Source organism: Bufo bufo, chromosome 8 (assembly GCF_905171765.1).
Source record: "Bufo bufo chromosome 8, aBufBuf1.1, whole genome shotgun sequence".
NCBI classification, from domain to species: Eukaryota; Metazoa; Chordata; class Amphibia; order Anura; family Bufonidae; genus Bufo; species Bufo bufo.
In genome coordinates, this window is record NC_053396.1 from 93,561,664 (window position 1) to 93,574,891 (window position 13,228).

Genomic DNA, 13,228 nt, shown 5'->3' on the forward strand with positions numbered 1-13,228 from the left:
CTCTTTTCCCCGCTACTATTTGTTGGTAACATGTGCCTTGTCATCTAATGTGATTTTATTTAATATTCCTCACAAATGTGCATTTTCTAAGCCTGTTACATGTATTTGCTGTAATTTCCATGTACACCAGCAGGTGGCAGCAATGTGTCAGCAGGACCTTAGTTCAGTTTAGCATTTCTAGACTGGAATAGTTTATTCCAGTTTAGCTCCCCCTCTATGAGCAGAAGTGGGCTGGCCCATATCCTGCCTCATGGGGAGGAAAGGAAGTTAGAGTTAGTGTTCCAGCTCTCCCTGCAAGGGGAAGGCTGTGCTGGTAGGAGCTCCCAGAAATAGGGATCCCAAACCAGGATCTTGTCTCGGTTGAGACCAAAGATCACCCTTCCCAGTCTGAGCCCTTCAGCCTCAACTGGTGACAAGCAAGCAGCACCTCCAGATCTTCAGGATGAACAATTCCCTGTGAGCATAACTGTGAGTAACATCCAGAGACCAGGAGAAGCCAAATTCCTCCTCAGCTAGTAAGTCCCATACCAAGCAGAAGATAGACAGAGCAGAAGATAGATTCCTGCCATATCTCCAGGCACATGATAGGAGCAGAAGAGATATTGATCGCTGCCATACATTGCCAATACCTGCTGGGACCCAAGACTATTGCTGTATCTCATGTGGATTGATGCTGCCTCCAGTAAAGACAAGTTGAATTATATTTCAAGTCTGGATCTCATTTATTGCTACCAAAACCCTCAATTACTCCTACTAGCAACACACTCATTTATTGCAAGTGAGCCAGGATCCAGGAGTCCAGCCGTAACCAGGTAGGAGACACCGTTGACACTCTTGCCATTATCACACAGAGGCATTATACCACTCTGGCATTCCTCACCTGGTACGTGAGTTACAACATCTTAAAGGGCCCTGTATGGCAATATATTAGATCGCCCTTTAATTCTGCGGCACAGTAATTCTATATATCAACTATAAAATTAACGAGAATCGTGTCAGCAGTTGAACAAGATAAACGCTGCAATATATTAGACCGTATTTTAATAATGAGGCACAGTAATTCCATATATCAACTAATAGATTAACGGGGATTGTGTCAACAGTTCAACAAGATGCAGACGGCGATGTATTAAACCACGCTTTAAAGGGACACTGACAGGCCCAAAAAGCATATTTAGGTATATATATGACAGTACAGGTCTTATAAAGTGTATTAGAATCATCTAAGTAATCCCCCTGTCCACCTTATAAATACAGTAAAATGAAGTTTTATAACCTGCTTGAATCGTGTTCAATCTGCCCAAGGGGCGGCGTTTCATCTCAACTTGCGCCCAGCCTGCCACAACTGCCATTTGAAGCGCCGCCCAGCTCATCAATATTCACTTCGCTGGGCGGCTACTCTGAAGCGCTGCTCTGAACTGTGCCCGGCGCATGCGCATAAAGCAGAGGCTGCATTGGCCTCTGAGAATCAGACTGTGTGCAGGCGCGATGCGATCCCGGCCAGTGAGGGTGCCGGGCGCATGCGCTGAAGATGGCCGGGGACACTAGTAGCCGCCCAGCGAAGTGAATATTGATGAGCTGGGCGGCGCTTCAAACGGCAGTTGGGGCGAGGCTGGCTGGGCGCAAGTTGAGATGAAACACCGCCCCTTGGGCAGATTGAACACGATTCAAGCAGGTTATAAAACTTCATTTTACTGTATTTATAAGGTGGACAGGGGGGATACTTAGATGATTCTAATACACTTTATAAGACCTGTACTGTCATATATATACCTAAATATGCTTTTTGGGCCTGTCAGTGTCCCTTTAATACTGCTGCACAGTATTTCTATATATAAAATAAGAGATTAGCTACAAATGTGTCAGCAGTTCAACAAGATGCAGATGGCGATATATTAGACCGGCCTTAAATCTAATATATAAAGCTGAGTATATGTATGTATGTATGTATGTATGTATGTATGTCTGCTAAAGGAATCCATACCGTCGCATTTACAATCACAAAATTTTGCACAGCCACCTCCTATGACTCGGGGAACGTCATAGACTATGTTTTGAGTGGAAATTTTCACCCTGCGCTTTCCAATTATTTGCCCAAAAATACGCTTAGTAACCTAACCGCCAAACTACAGGAGCCATTGTCTGTTGGCTGTTGTGGCAGTTAGCCTGGATATTCATCAGGTTGCATATAGCAACTAATCATAGCTCAGCTTCTATTTTGCTACATGTTATTAATATGGGCTCTAATTGGTTGCTATAGGCAACAAAGGACATTCTAAGTAAAAGACAGCTTATGCGTGAGTTAATATGATTTCCATTGCGATGCTTAGCCAACGTTGTTGTAGAGGCTGATGTAACTCACATGACCTTAAGTGTATACTAATCCCATGGGGTTTTACATATTGTCAAAGACAATAATGCCCGTAAGAAAGGGAATTTATTTGGACAATTGTGGTCAGACGCTAAGAGAAAAGCCGTACAAGGGGTGGGTTATTATGGAAATCACTGGTAACAAGATGGGGAAATGTGGAGGTCACAAATAAAGGGCCAGCCACTGTGGAGGTCACTGTTAAAAGGGCGGGTGCTGTGGAGGTCACTGTTAAGGGGCGGGTTATTGTGGAAATCACTGTTAAGGAGACTGTGGAGGTCACTAATAAAGAGGAGGCTGCTTTGGAGGTCACTGTTAAAGCGGTGTTTGCTTTGGATGTTACTGTTAAGGGGGCAGGCCGCTGTAGAGGTCACTGTTAAAGGGACGGGCACTGTGGAGGTCACTGTTAAGGGGGAAGGGTACTGTGGAGGTCACTGTTAAGGGAGTGGGTTACTTTGGTAGTCACTGTTAAAGGGGCGGGTGCTGTGGAGGTCTCTGTTAAGGGGTCAGGGAACGGTGGAGGTCACAGTAAAGGGGACGGTCTGCTATGTAGGTCAGTGTAAAGGGGCGGGTTGCTGTAGAGGTCACTGTTAAAGGGGCAGGCCACTGTGGAGATCACTGTCAAGGGTGTGGTGTGCTGTGGAACTTACTCTTAAAGGGGCAGGCTGCTGCGGAGGTCCCATTTTAAGGAGGTGGGGCACTGTGGGGTGGGTCAGTGTTAAGGGGTGGGGGCTGTGGAATTTAATTTTAAGGGGGCGGGGTGCTGTAGAGGTCACTCTTATCGGGGATACTGTCGATATCTTTTAACGACACACAGAGACATTAAATGAAATATACCCGTGCGAAGCCGGGTCCTTCTGCGAGTTCTATACATAAGCTAACCGTGTGGGATGAGGCTTTTTATAGGGATGTGACATCACAGAGTATGGATATCTGCTAATTGGCTAGCTGCAAGGCATTATGCTGCCAGGCTTCTTACTTTCACTTTGTAGCACATGCAGTAGACATTTTAGAAAAAGTCTGATCTGTTACCCTGAAGCTCGAGGAAATTTGCTTAGTGGCAAATCAAATTTTTCTTAAGCTTCGGATGCTTCGATTTGCTCAACACTAATTATTACTATTGATTGGACTTATGGGAGCACTGTGGGGAATATTTCTATGGCACTGTTATTTCTACAGTATAGCATATGGGGCCATTGAGGAGCATAGAGGGCACAATATTGGGGGTACCAGCAGTCTCTGTGACAAACTCTGCAGAGAAAAGATGCAGCTTAAAGATGTTGTAATGTGTTGTCTGGGCCCGAATAGACAAGATGAGGAAAGAGAACATCTACATCAGAGTAGACTTGATGTAAGAGGTATGTGGTGCTGTATTCTCCTGTTTAAATATGCCTTCAGTATTGGAGCTGGGGGGTTGGCGCTTGGGCCCTGAATCTTTTGAGACTGCAGGAACGCCTCTGCCCTTTAATGTATATGACTACCAGGGCCGGCGCCCTTTTGCGGTGTAAAAAAAAGTTGGTTATATAAGTTCAGGCAGCCGGCCGGCGGCGCCCCTCATGCTGCGCCTCCTGAGCGCTTGCCGCTCTAAAGAATCTCCGGTCGCCGGCTCAGTGCTGCGCAGCCTGCCTGCGCCTGCTGTGTCTGCTCTGTGCTACTGCTGTTGTTAATGTAGTGTGGCCGAGCTCTGTTCGGTCCACGGTACAGGAGCTATTGTTTCCTGTACCCGGCCGTGTGCACTTCCTTTCAGTCCGGCCGGGTACAGGAAACAAATGCTTCTGTACCGCGGACCGAACAGAGCTCGGCCACGCTACACTAGAGGTGACAAGGGAGGGAGGGGGGGGTGTAAAATAAGAGTGACAAGGGGGGGTGTAAAATGAGAGTGACAAGGGGGGGTGTAAAATGAGAGTGACAAGGGGGGGGGGTAAAATGAGAGTGACAAGGGGGGGTAAAATGAGAGTGACAAGGGGGGGTAAAATGAAAAGTGACGGGGGGGGGGGGTAAAATGAGAGTGACAAGGGGGGTAAAATGAGAGTGACAAGGGGGGGGGTGTAAAATGAGAGTGACAAGGGGGGGTAAAATGAGAGTGAAAGGAGGGTAGAATGAGAGTGACAAGGGGGGGGGTAGAATGAGAGTGACAAGGGGACAAGGGGGGGGGGGTAGAATGAGAGTGACAAGGGGGGTGGTAGAATGAGAGTGACAAGGGGGGGTAGAATGAGAGTGACAAGGGAGGGGGTAGAATGAGAGTGACAAGGGAGGGGGGTAGAATGAGAGTGACAAGGGAGGGGGGGTAGAATGAGAGTGACAAGGGGGGGGTAGAATGAGAGTGACAAGGGAGGGAGGGGGAAGAGAGTGACAAGGGAGGGGGGGAGAGAGTGATAAGGGAGGGGGGAGAGAGTGACAAGGGAGGGAGGGGGGGAGAAGAGAGTGACAAGGGAGGGAGGGGGGAGAAGAGAGTGACAAGGGAGTCCCCAGAGCCAGACTGCAGCCAGAGACCAGATCATCTTATTGTCCTAGTGGTAAGTAGACAATGCAATATGTTTATTATTAACGTATTTTTCGCCCTATAAGACGCACTTTTTCCCCCCCAAAAGTGGGGGGAAAATAGCAGTGCGTATTATGGGGCGAATGCTGCTGATTTTGCGAATTTTCAATGATACACCCGCCGCGATGCCGCGCGGCGGGTGTATCAGCTGTGAGGGAGGAGGGGCTGGGGGCCGGCATCTGCTTTTATAATGACAGCGGGGCCCGTGCAGTGACTGTATTCTACTACACGGGCCCCGCTCACTGTATAATCGTATCTGTAATAGTTAATTGTTATGTATATAATCGGGTAATCAGCGCCTGTATACTTACAACTACAAGCGCTTGGTAGCAGAGAGGAGGGAGGAGGCAGGCCGGGAGGATGGGCGCTGGCAGCGTGAGTCACTACGTCACGTGCCTGCGCCGCCCACTTTATGAATGAAGCAGGCGGCGTGGGCGCATGACGTAGTGACTCACGCTGCCAGCGCCCGTCCTCCCGGCCTGCCTCCTCCCTCCTTTCTGCTGCCTACTGAGCGCTTGTAGTTGTAAGTATACAGGCGCTGATTACCCAATTTTATACATAACAATTAACTATTACAGATACGATTATACAGTGAGCGGGGCCTGTGTAGTAGAATACAGTCACTGCACGGGCCCCGCTGTCATTATAAAAGCAGATGCGACCCCCACCCCCTGTATTGAGGGTCATTCACTACAGGGACACTGTTATGGAGGGGATCTGTGGATGACACATAGCATAAGATGCTATATATGTGTCATACACAGATCCTCATAACAGTGCCATCCAGACACCCCAATAAGTGTCACCCACAGATCCCCCATAAGTGTCACCCACAGATCCCCCATAAGTGTCACCCACAGATCCCCCATAAGTGTCACCCACAGATCCCCCATAAGTGTCACCCACAGATCCCCCATAAGTGTCACCCACAGATCCCCCATAAGTGTCACCCACAGATCCCCCATAAGTGTCACCCACAGATCCCCCATAAGTGTCACCCACAGATCCCCCATAAGTGTCACCCACAGATCCCCCATAAGTGTCACCCACAGATCCCCATAAGTGTCACCCACAGATCCCCCATGTGCGTCACCCACAGATCCCCATGTGCGTCACCCACAGATCCCCCATGTGCGTCACCCACAGATCCCCCATGTGCGTCACCCACAGATCCCCCATGTGCGTCACCCACAGATCCCCCATAACAGTGTGCCATCCACAGACCACAATTAGTTCAAAACCCACCAAAAGCACACCTTTTGGTTCAAAGATTTTTTTTTCTTATTTTCCTCCTCAAAAACCTAGGTGCGTCTTATGGGCCGGTGCGTCTTATAGGGCGAAAAATACGGTAATTGTTTAGTTATTAATACTACAGGTCAACGAACGGCGGCGGGTGCGGCCGGCACCTTGCATCCATTAACATCCCCTTGGGCACCTTATTTGTTTGACTGACAGGTTAGTAAAAGCTGTTTTTTAGCTAAATAAGCCCACAGGTGACATTTATAAGCCCACATTAGGAATCGTGAAGACGCCCTGAACATCAGCATATTTTTAGCTGACAGGGGTGAAACCTGGTGACAGAATCCCTTTAATGTGTTATGTTATTTAGACACAGCTCTCAGCATGCTTAGCCAGCCTTCTATCTGACTGGCTAAGCATGCTGAGTGCTGTGTCCATAAATCATAACACAGCTCTATGAAAATTACTGTTTCTAGCTGCTGTTGTCCACAGTCCACAGCAGCTAGAAAACAGTAATCTTCATAGTTATGTTAAATGATCACTATAGTGTCAGGAAAACAAAGCGGTTTTCTGACACTATAGTGCCCTGAGGGTGCCCCCACCCTCAGGGTCCCCCTCCCGTGGTCCCCCTCCATGTTGCCAAGATAGACGCCAAATGAAGGGGTAGTTGCAGGAACAAAATACTTTAATGGTATCGATAAAATATATATGTAATTAAGACACTGAGTGCAGTTCCATAAAAAGGCCCAGCAAAATCCTCAGCACCAGGCCCATGATGCTCTTAATCCGGCCCTGGTCCTGCCTGCTGTACTTTTTCTCCCATCAAAAATAACTGCTGTCTGACGGAACTGACACAAACTGATTCAGACTGAGCACAATTGTTATTCTGACAGACCAGAAGATCGGAAAGCTCAACGCAGATGTGAACTCAGCCTTATGATGATAAACTGTTATGGGAACCTTTTGTTGTTACAAGATGTATCCTTAAAAGGAAAAATTCACTACCTTATTATAATAAATATGATCATAGACTACAATATCTAACAATATAGAAAGTGGTGGCTAGACATTGCAGGAATATTCTCAGTTTAAACAAGATTTCATATTTAAAGGTGTTTTCCGGGATATTTTTTTTGCTGACTGCACAGAAGGACTGGCACTCCTACTGCCTAACAATCTATTAGCCACTTACTTCAGTGTGACAGGCAGACAGGGCTGTGTACGGGTAAGGCTACTTTCACACTAGCGTTTGGAGCGGGTCTGTCTGATGTTTCATCAGACGGATCCGCTCCTATAATGCAGACGTTTGCATCCGTTCAGAACGGATCCGTCTGCATTATAACTTAGAAAAATTTCTAAGTGTGAAAGTAGCCTGAGCGGATCCGTTCAGACTTTACATTGAAAGTCAATGGGGGACGGATCCGCTTGAAGATTGAGACATATGGTGTCATCTTCAAGTGGATCCGTCCCCATTGACTTCCATTATAAATCTGGACGGATCCGCTCGCCTCCGCACGGCCAGGCGGACACCCGAACGCTGCAAGCAGCGTTCAGGTGTCCGCTCACTGAGCGGAGCGGAGGCTGAACGCTGGCAGACTGATGCATTCTCAGCGGATCCGCCTCCACTGAGAATGCATCAGGACTGGACGGCTGCGTTCGGTGCCCCTTGTGAGCCCCCTTCAAACGGAGCTCACGAGCGGACACCTGAACGCAGGTGTGAAAGTAGCCTAAGTGGTAGTGCTCTGCCAGTAGATTATGCAGTATATTGCGAAGCAGAGAGGAATCCTCACCATCCGGTACAGTCGTCTGTGTTTCTCAACTCCATATGTACCAGCTTTGTAATAAATAAAGACATTTGTACCAGATGATGATTGCCACAGATTCCTCTCTGCTTCTCCACATATTTTTATTGATGACCTATCCGCAAGATAGGTCATCAATATCAGACCGTCAGGGGTCCAATACCCGGCATCCCTGCTGAACTGGTTAAAGAGAAAGTTACGCGCCTTCGACACTGCACAGCCGTCGACATTGCAGCAGTGAGCATGCTTTATTACAAGATGCTCTTCCATTTACTTCAATGGGACTGCTCATTCCTATACAAGTGTAAAGGACCCCTTTAAACAAATGTAACCACAGTTCTAGGTGGGCAAAATACAAGATTTCAGTAGGTGTTAGAGTCTAATAATATAAAAAGGTGAGCCATAAGACACAGACTCTTGTGAAAAACTCATGCAAAGAAAGTACAGTTTTCAGTCTTCAGAGCCATAACAATAAATTATTCATAAAACTTGTACTAGACCTCAAAACTTTTGGTTGCACAATCCCACAAGATAAGATGCAAATGGTTCAACATGTCTACAGGCAGTTGTTTTCCTGTGTAGTGCCCTGAAAAATAACAAATTAACATTAGTGTTCAAGCTTCCTTATTAAAGGGTTGTCCCACAAAAAAATATCTACAGTTTTCAAACCAGCAACTGGATCTTAATGCTTTTGTAATTTCATGTAATTAAAAATGTAGCATAGCCACTGACTTACCATATATAATAAAATGCATCTGTGTAGTGCCACCTGCTGTATTTTTTTTTCTTCTTTTTTTGTCCAGTTCACACATGCTTAGTTCCCCCCTTCAAATGCCTCCTGAGTTGTGATACTGTATGGAGAGAGCTTAAAGGCTATGTACACCTTTTGGGGCATTTTTTTAAAATATTGTATTATACTTATTTTGAGCTAAAAATCATTTTTTCAATTGGTCTTTATGGAATCTTTTTTAGCTGACATGCCCTACTAGCTGCCTGTGGATTTCCGTCATCTCAGGAACAGATGGACTTCTTATCTCTGATCTCTCACATCATAAACACTCATTAAAGCTCAATCCTTATCTTACTGAAAAGAATGTGGCTTAAACAAGTGTTTATGGCCTATCAGTAATTTAGAAATAAGGGTAATTAGATGACTGGCACAAAGTGAAAGTACCAGTCACACAGTTAGAAAAACAGTTAACCCTTTGTGACTGAACAGCTCAATATTTTTAATAAAGGCCAATCGAAAATATTATTTTTAGCCAAAAATAAGTTAAATGCAATCATAAAAAAAATTGACTCCAAAGGTGTACATAGCCTTTAAGCAGAATGGACACCCCCCCTTTGTATCAGAAAAGACACTGCCCTTGAGCTGTCAGCTTGTTTTAAATCTATCAGAGCAATGAATGGGGAGATCTCTGGATCCATGTGAAATACAGGGCTGGTTCTAGCTTTGCTAGAAAGAGATTGTCAGGTACTATGTGATGTCTGATGTTCATATTTTACATTATAAATGCAAAAAAAGGGTTGTAGCAGCACTTATGGAAAAAATTGTTCAAAAGGTGGTGGTGCCAGCGGTGATGGATACCAGCCTGTAGAACCTACATGATCCAAGAAGCAGTGAAGGACCGCAGCACACTGAAGTCTTCAATATAAGACCTCATGCACACGACCGTTGTTTTTTTTTTTTTGTAATAAAATTTTTATTCAGATCAGGCACTTGGCAAAATTGTACAAAAAATATTACAATACATTCAATGGTGCACTCCATACAAAGAAATATGACAATTACATGCCACAAGATGTAAGTTTAACAGTAATCATAGCATACCAAAGAAAGGTCGGCCTAGATCTCTTTTTTATTTTTTAAACCTCCCAACCCTCCCTCCCCTCCCCCACAGAAAAAGCCAGTCAAGACCCGAATCGTCATGTTGATATTGGATTTCCATCAAAAACTTTCTGATATGTTTCAATTATAGCTAGAAGTGGATTAAGATCTATTGGTCTCGACATCCTTATTCCCTCCTCTCAATCAATCATCAAGAGTGTAGAATAGCACCACAGATAATCTAAGGCATCCTGAGCTATATCAATAGGTCTCCCAAACTACTTGCCAGTTTCGCTTTCATGTACCATGTCGTATCAACAAATGGTTTAATAACTTCTTTTTTTTCATATACTGTAAGCGAATTTTCAATGAACGGTCTCCATTTATGAATAAAAGATTGTATGGATAATTCCTTGTTGCGCTCCGCATCCAATCTATCCATATACATGAGCACTTTCACCGTGCCGATGACTTCATCCAAAGTGGGCAGCTGGGGTTGAAGCCACTTCCTCAATATACATTTTTTTGCCGCAAGTAGTAGTACATGAGGTCCCCTGGTGCCCACTATGGGTGAATCAGCGTCTTCCTGGTCCCTGGGAATGAATTGAAATACACATTGTTGGGGTACATCTTTGACTTCAACCTTCCAGGTGTCATTAACATACCCGCAAATTTGCTCCCAATACGGTCTAAGTTTACTGCATCCCCAAATCCCGTGTAGAAGGTCGGCTTTATACAAATCACATTTGGGGCAGTGTCTCAAGTAATGCGCTGGTGCATTGTCGTAAAATAAGGTATAGGCATATGTTGCCCTGTGGATTATCCTGAATTGAGTTTCTCTCCAGTGTTCACTACTGATAGCACATCTTATTTTATCCATCCCCTCTCGTATCTTAAAGGTAAGTTTGTCATCAGCTACCTGTTTCTTCCATTCCTTGAAAACCGTCTGCGCAACCCCTTCGAGTTTAACATTCATCAGTTTCTTATATATTATGGAAATAGAATCCACATTGCTCCCTTGGTTCATCAAACTGGCAAACCTAATAACGGTTGTCTCAGTACCCAATGTTTTCGATTGGGCTGCGCAGAATGTCTTTATCTGTAAATATTGTAAATACTGATTTGGGAGTATAGAGTGTTTGGATTGCACTTTCTCCCAGGACAGTATCTTTAGTCCATTGACCGTCAAAAGATCTCCTAGGTTCCTCACATTTTTCCTACGCCACTCCTGGAACAATCTGTTGGAACTACCCTGCGGAAAAGATGGGAGGGACCATAACGGCATATAAGATGAGATATAAATTGGTAGTCTATATAATTTTCTGATATGTTTCCACGTCGCTATTGTATCCCTAAGTATCAGAGCCTGTTTGGCTTCCTTTGGAAGTAATGAGATTTTTGTGTGCAACAGAGCATGTAGTTCATGTGGCGTTACATGTTCCTGCTCCAAAGCCCTATCGGCGTAATGTGAGGTTCCTCCCACCCAATCTCGTATATACCGCCATAGTGCTGCCAAGTTATAGCCCCAGATATCAGGTAATTGCAAACCCCCCTCCCATTTTAAAAGGCAAAGTTTCTTGTATGCAATACGGGGTCTTTTTCCCTTCCATAGGAAAGCTATAAACGCGGATTGTAGTTTATTAACGTCTGTGTGTTTCAATAAAAGCGGTATCGTTTGCAACGGATATAAGAGCCTGGCGAAACTTGTCATTTTAATGAGGCTCGCTCTCCCTAATAATGTCAATGGGAGTTCCTGCCATTTCTGTAACTCTTGAATAATTTTAGCTATCAAGGGGTCATAATTTAATTTGTACATATTAGTTGGAGACTTGCCTATTTTAATACCCAGATATTTTATATGGTCTCGCGCTACAGTAATCAGACCATCATCATACCTCACTCCTAGTCCTTTCCCTATATGTAACAGCTGACACTTAGCCACATTGATCTTATATCCCATAAAATTTTGCACTTTATTTAGGGATTCTAGAACTTTTGGCAGATCTTTAGTGGGATCATGCAAAAATAAAAGCATATCATCCGCGAAACATGTCAGTTTAATCTCTCTATTCCCCACCTTTATTCCTTCATAAACCCCCGAACTCAGCAAGTATCTAGCAAGTGGTTCAAGAGCAATGTTGAACAAAAGTGGGGAAAGTGAGCATCCCTGTCTCGTGCCTTTCCGGAGATGGAACTGATCAGACAACCAACCAGGAAGACATATCCTTGCCTGCGGTGCGGTATAAATTGCATGAACAAACGCCCGGAAAGGGCCCTTAATTCCTATTTTATCTAATACTAGATCTAACCACTGCCAATTTACATTGTCGAAGGCTTTTTCGGCATCTAAAGCCAAAAGAGCCTCTCTTCCCATCTCATCTGTCTGCCGCCTCCTGAGGAGCCAGTCCTGCACTGCCAAAACAGTTTGTATGTTAATTGTGGCTGACCGGCCTTTTACAAATCCGACTTGGTGTGAACCAATGAGCTTGGGCATAATGTTAGCTAGTCTGTTAGCCATTATCTTTGCTAGGATCTTCAAATCCTGATTTATCAAGGAGATGGGTCTATAGGACCCCGGAAGAGTGGGATCTTTATCTTGTTTGGGTATCAGTTTAATATGTGCCAAGTTTCCTGAAGGCATCACCGTATGAGTTTGAATAATAGACTCAAATAACCTTAGCAGGCTAGGAACTATTTCTGGGCCCATGGATTTATTAAATTCCGCTGGGAAACCATCGGGTCCCGGAGCCTTCCCGTTATGTAGGGATTTTATCACCAAGCTAATTTCTTGCTCCGTGATGGGACCATTCAGCATTAACAAATCCGGCTCCTCAACAGACGGCAAAGAGACAGAGTCTAGGAAGGCACAACCTTCCGTAATGTTGCAAGGATCTTGGGCATATAACTGCTCATAATAGCTTTTAAAAATCTCCAGTGTGACTTTTGGGTCACTAGATAGATCCCCTTTCTCTGTTTGAAGTTTGGGAGGTGGTACCTGTGTTCTTCTCCCTTGTGCAAGCCTGGCCAGTAATCTACCTGACTTGTTACCAAACTTAAAAAAATAAGCCGAAGAGTGATCAGCATGGACCCTTTCTACTTTTTCTGCGTAATGATCATAATTATGTTTAGCCGTAACCCATTTAGTTTTGTTGGCCTCTGTGGGGTTTTGTTGAAACTCTGTGTAGACCGTTCTTAAATTATTTGTGGCCTCTAATAATTTGGAGCGTATATCCCTCTTTTGGGCTATAGTGTAAGAAATGATCTTTCCTCTTAATACAGCCTTAGCTGTGTCCCAAAAAAGGGGGGGGGGGAGTTATCCTGGTGTTGCCCATTTGTATCTTTATACTCCCACCACCACCCTAGTAGTTTGGACTTGAAAGTTTCATCCATGGCTAAGTAACCCGATAACCTCCATAAAATATCCTGACCCTTTGCAATAACTTCTCTCA

At 44.8% G+C, this 13,228-nt stretch overlaps 1 protein-coding gene across 1 annotated transcript in view; it reads right to left on the reverse strand.

Annotated features, from left to right (window-relative positions):
- TEX11 (testis expressed 11) overlaps positions 1–13,228 on the reverse strand; it is a 1,801,876-nt gene that overhangs the window by 585,611 nt on the left and 1,203,037 nt on the right. Inside the window, exon 13 of the mRNA XM_040406306.1 lies at positions 8,452–8,537. Coding sequence (XP_040262240.1) covers positions 8,452–8,537 — 86 coding nt within the window. The remainder of the gene's footprint in view (positions 1–8,451; positions 8,538–13,228) is intronic.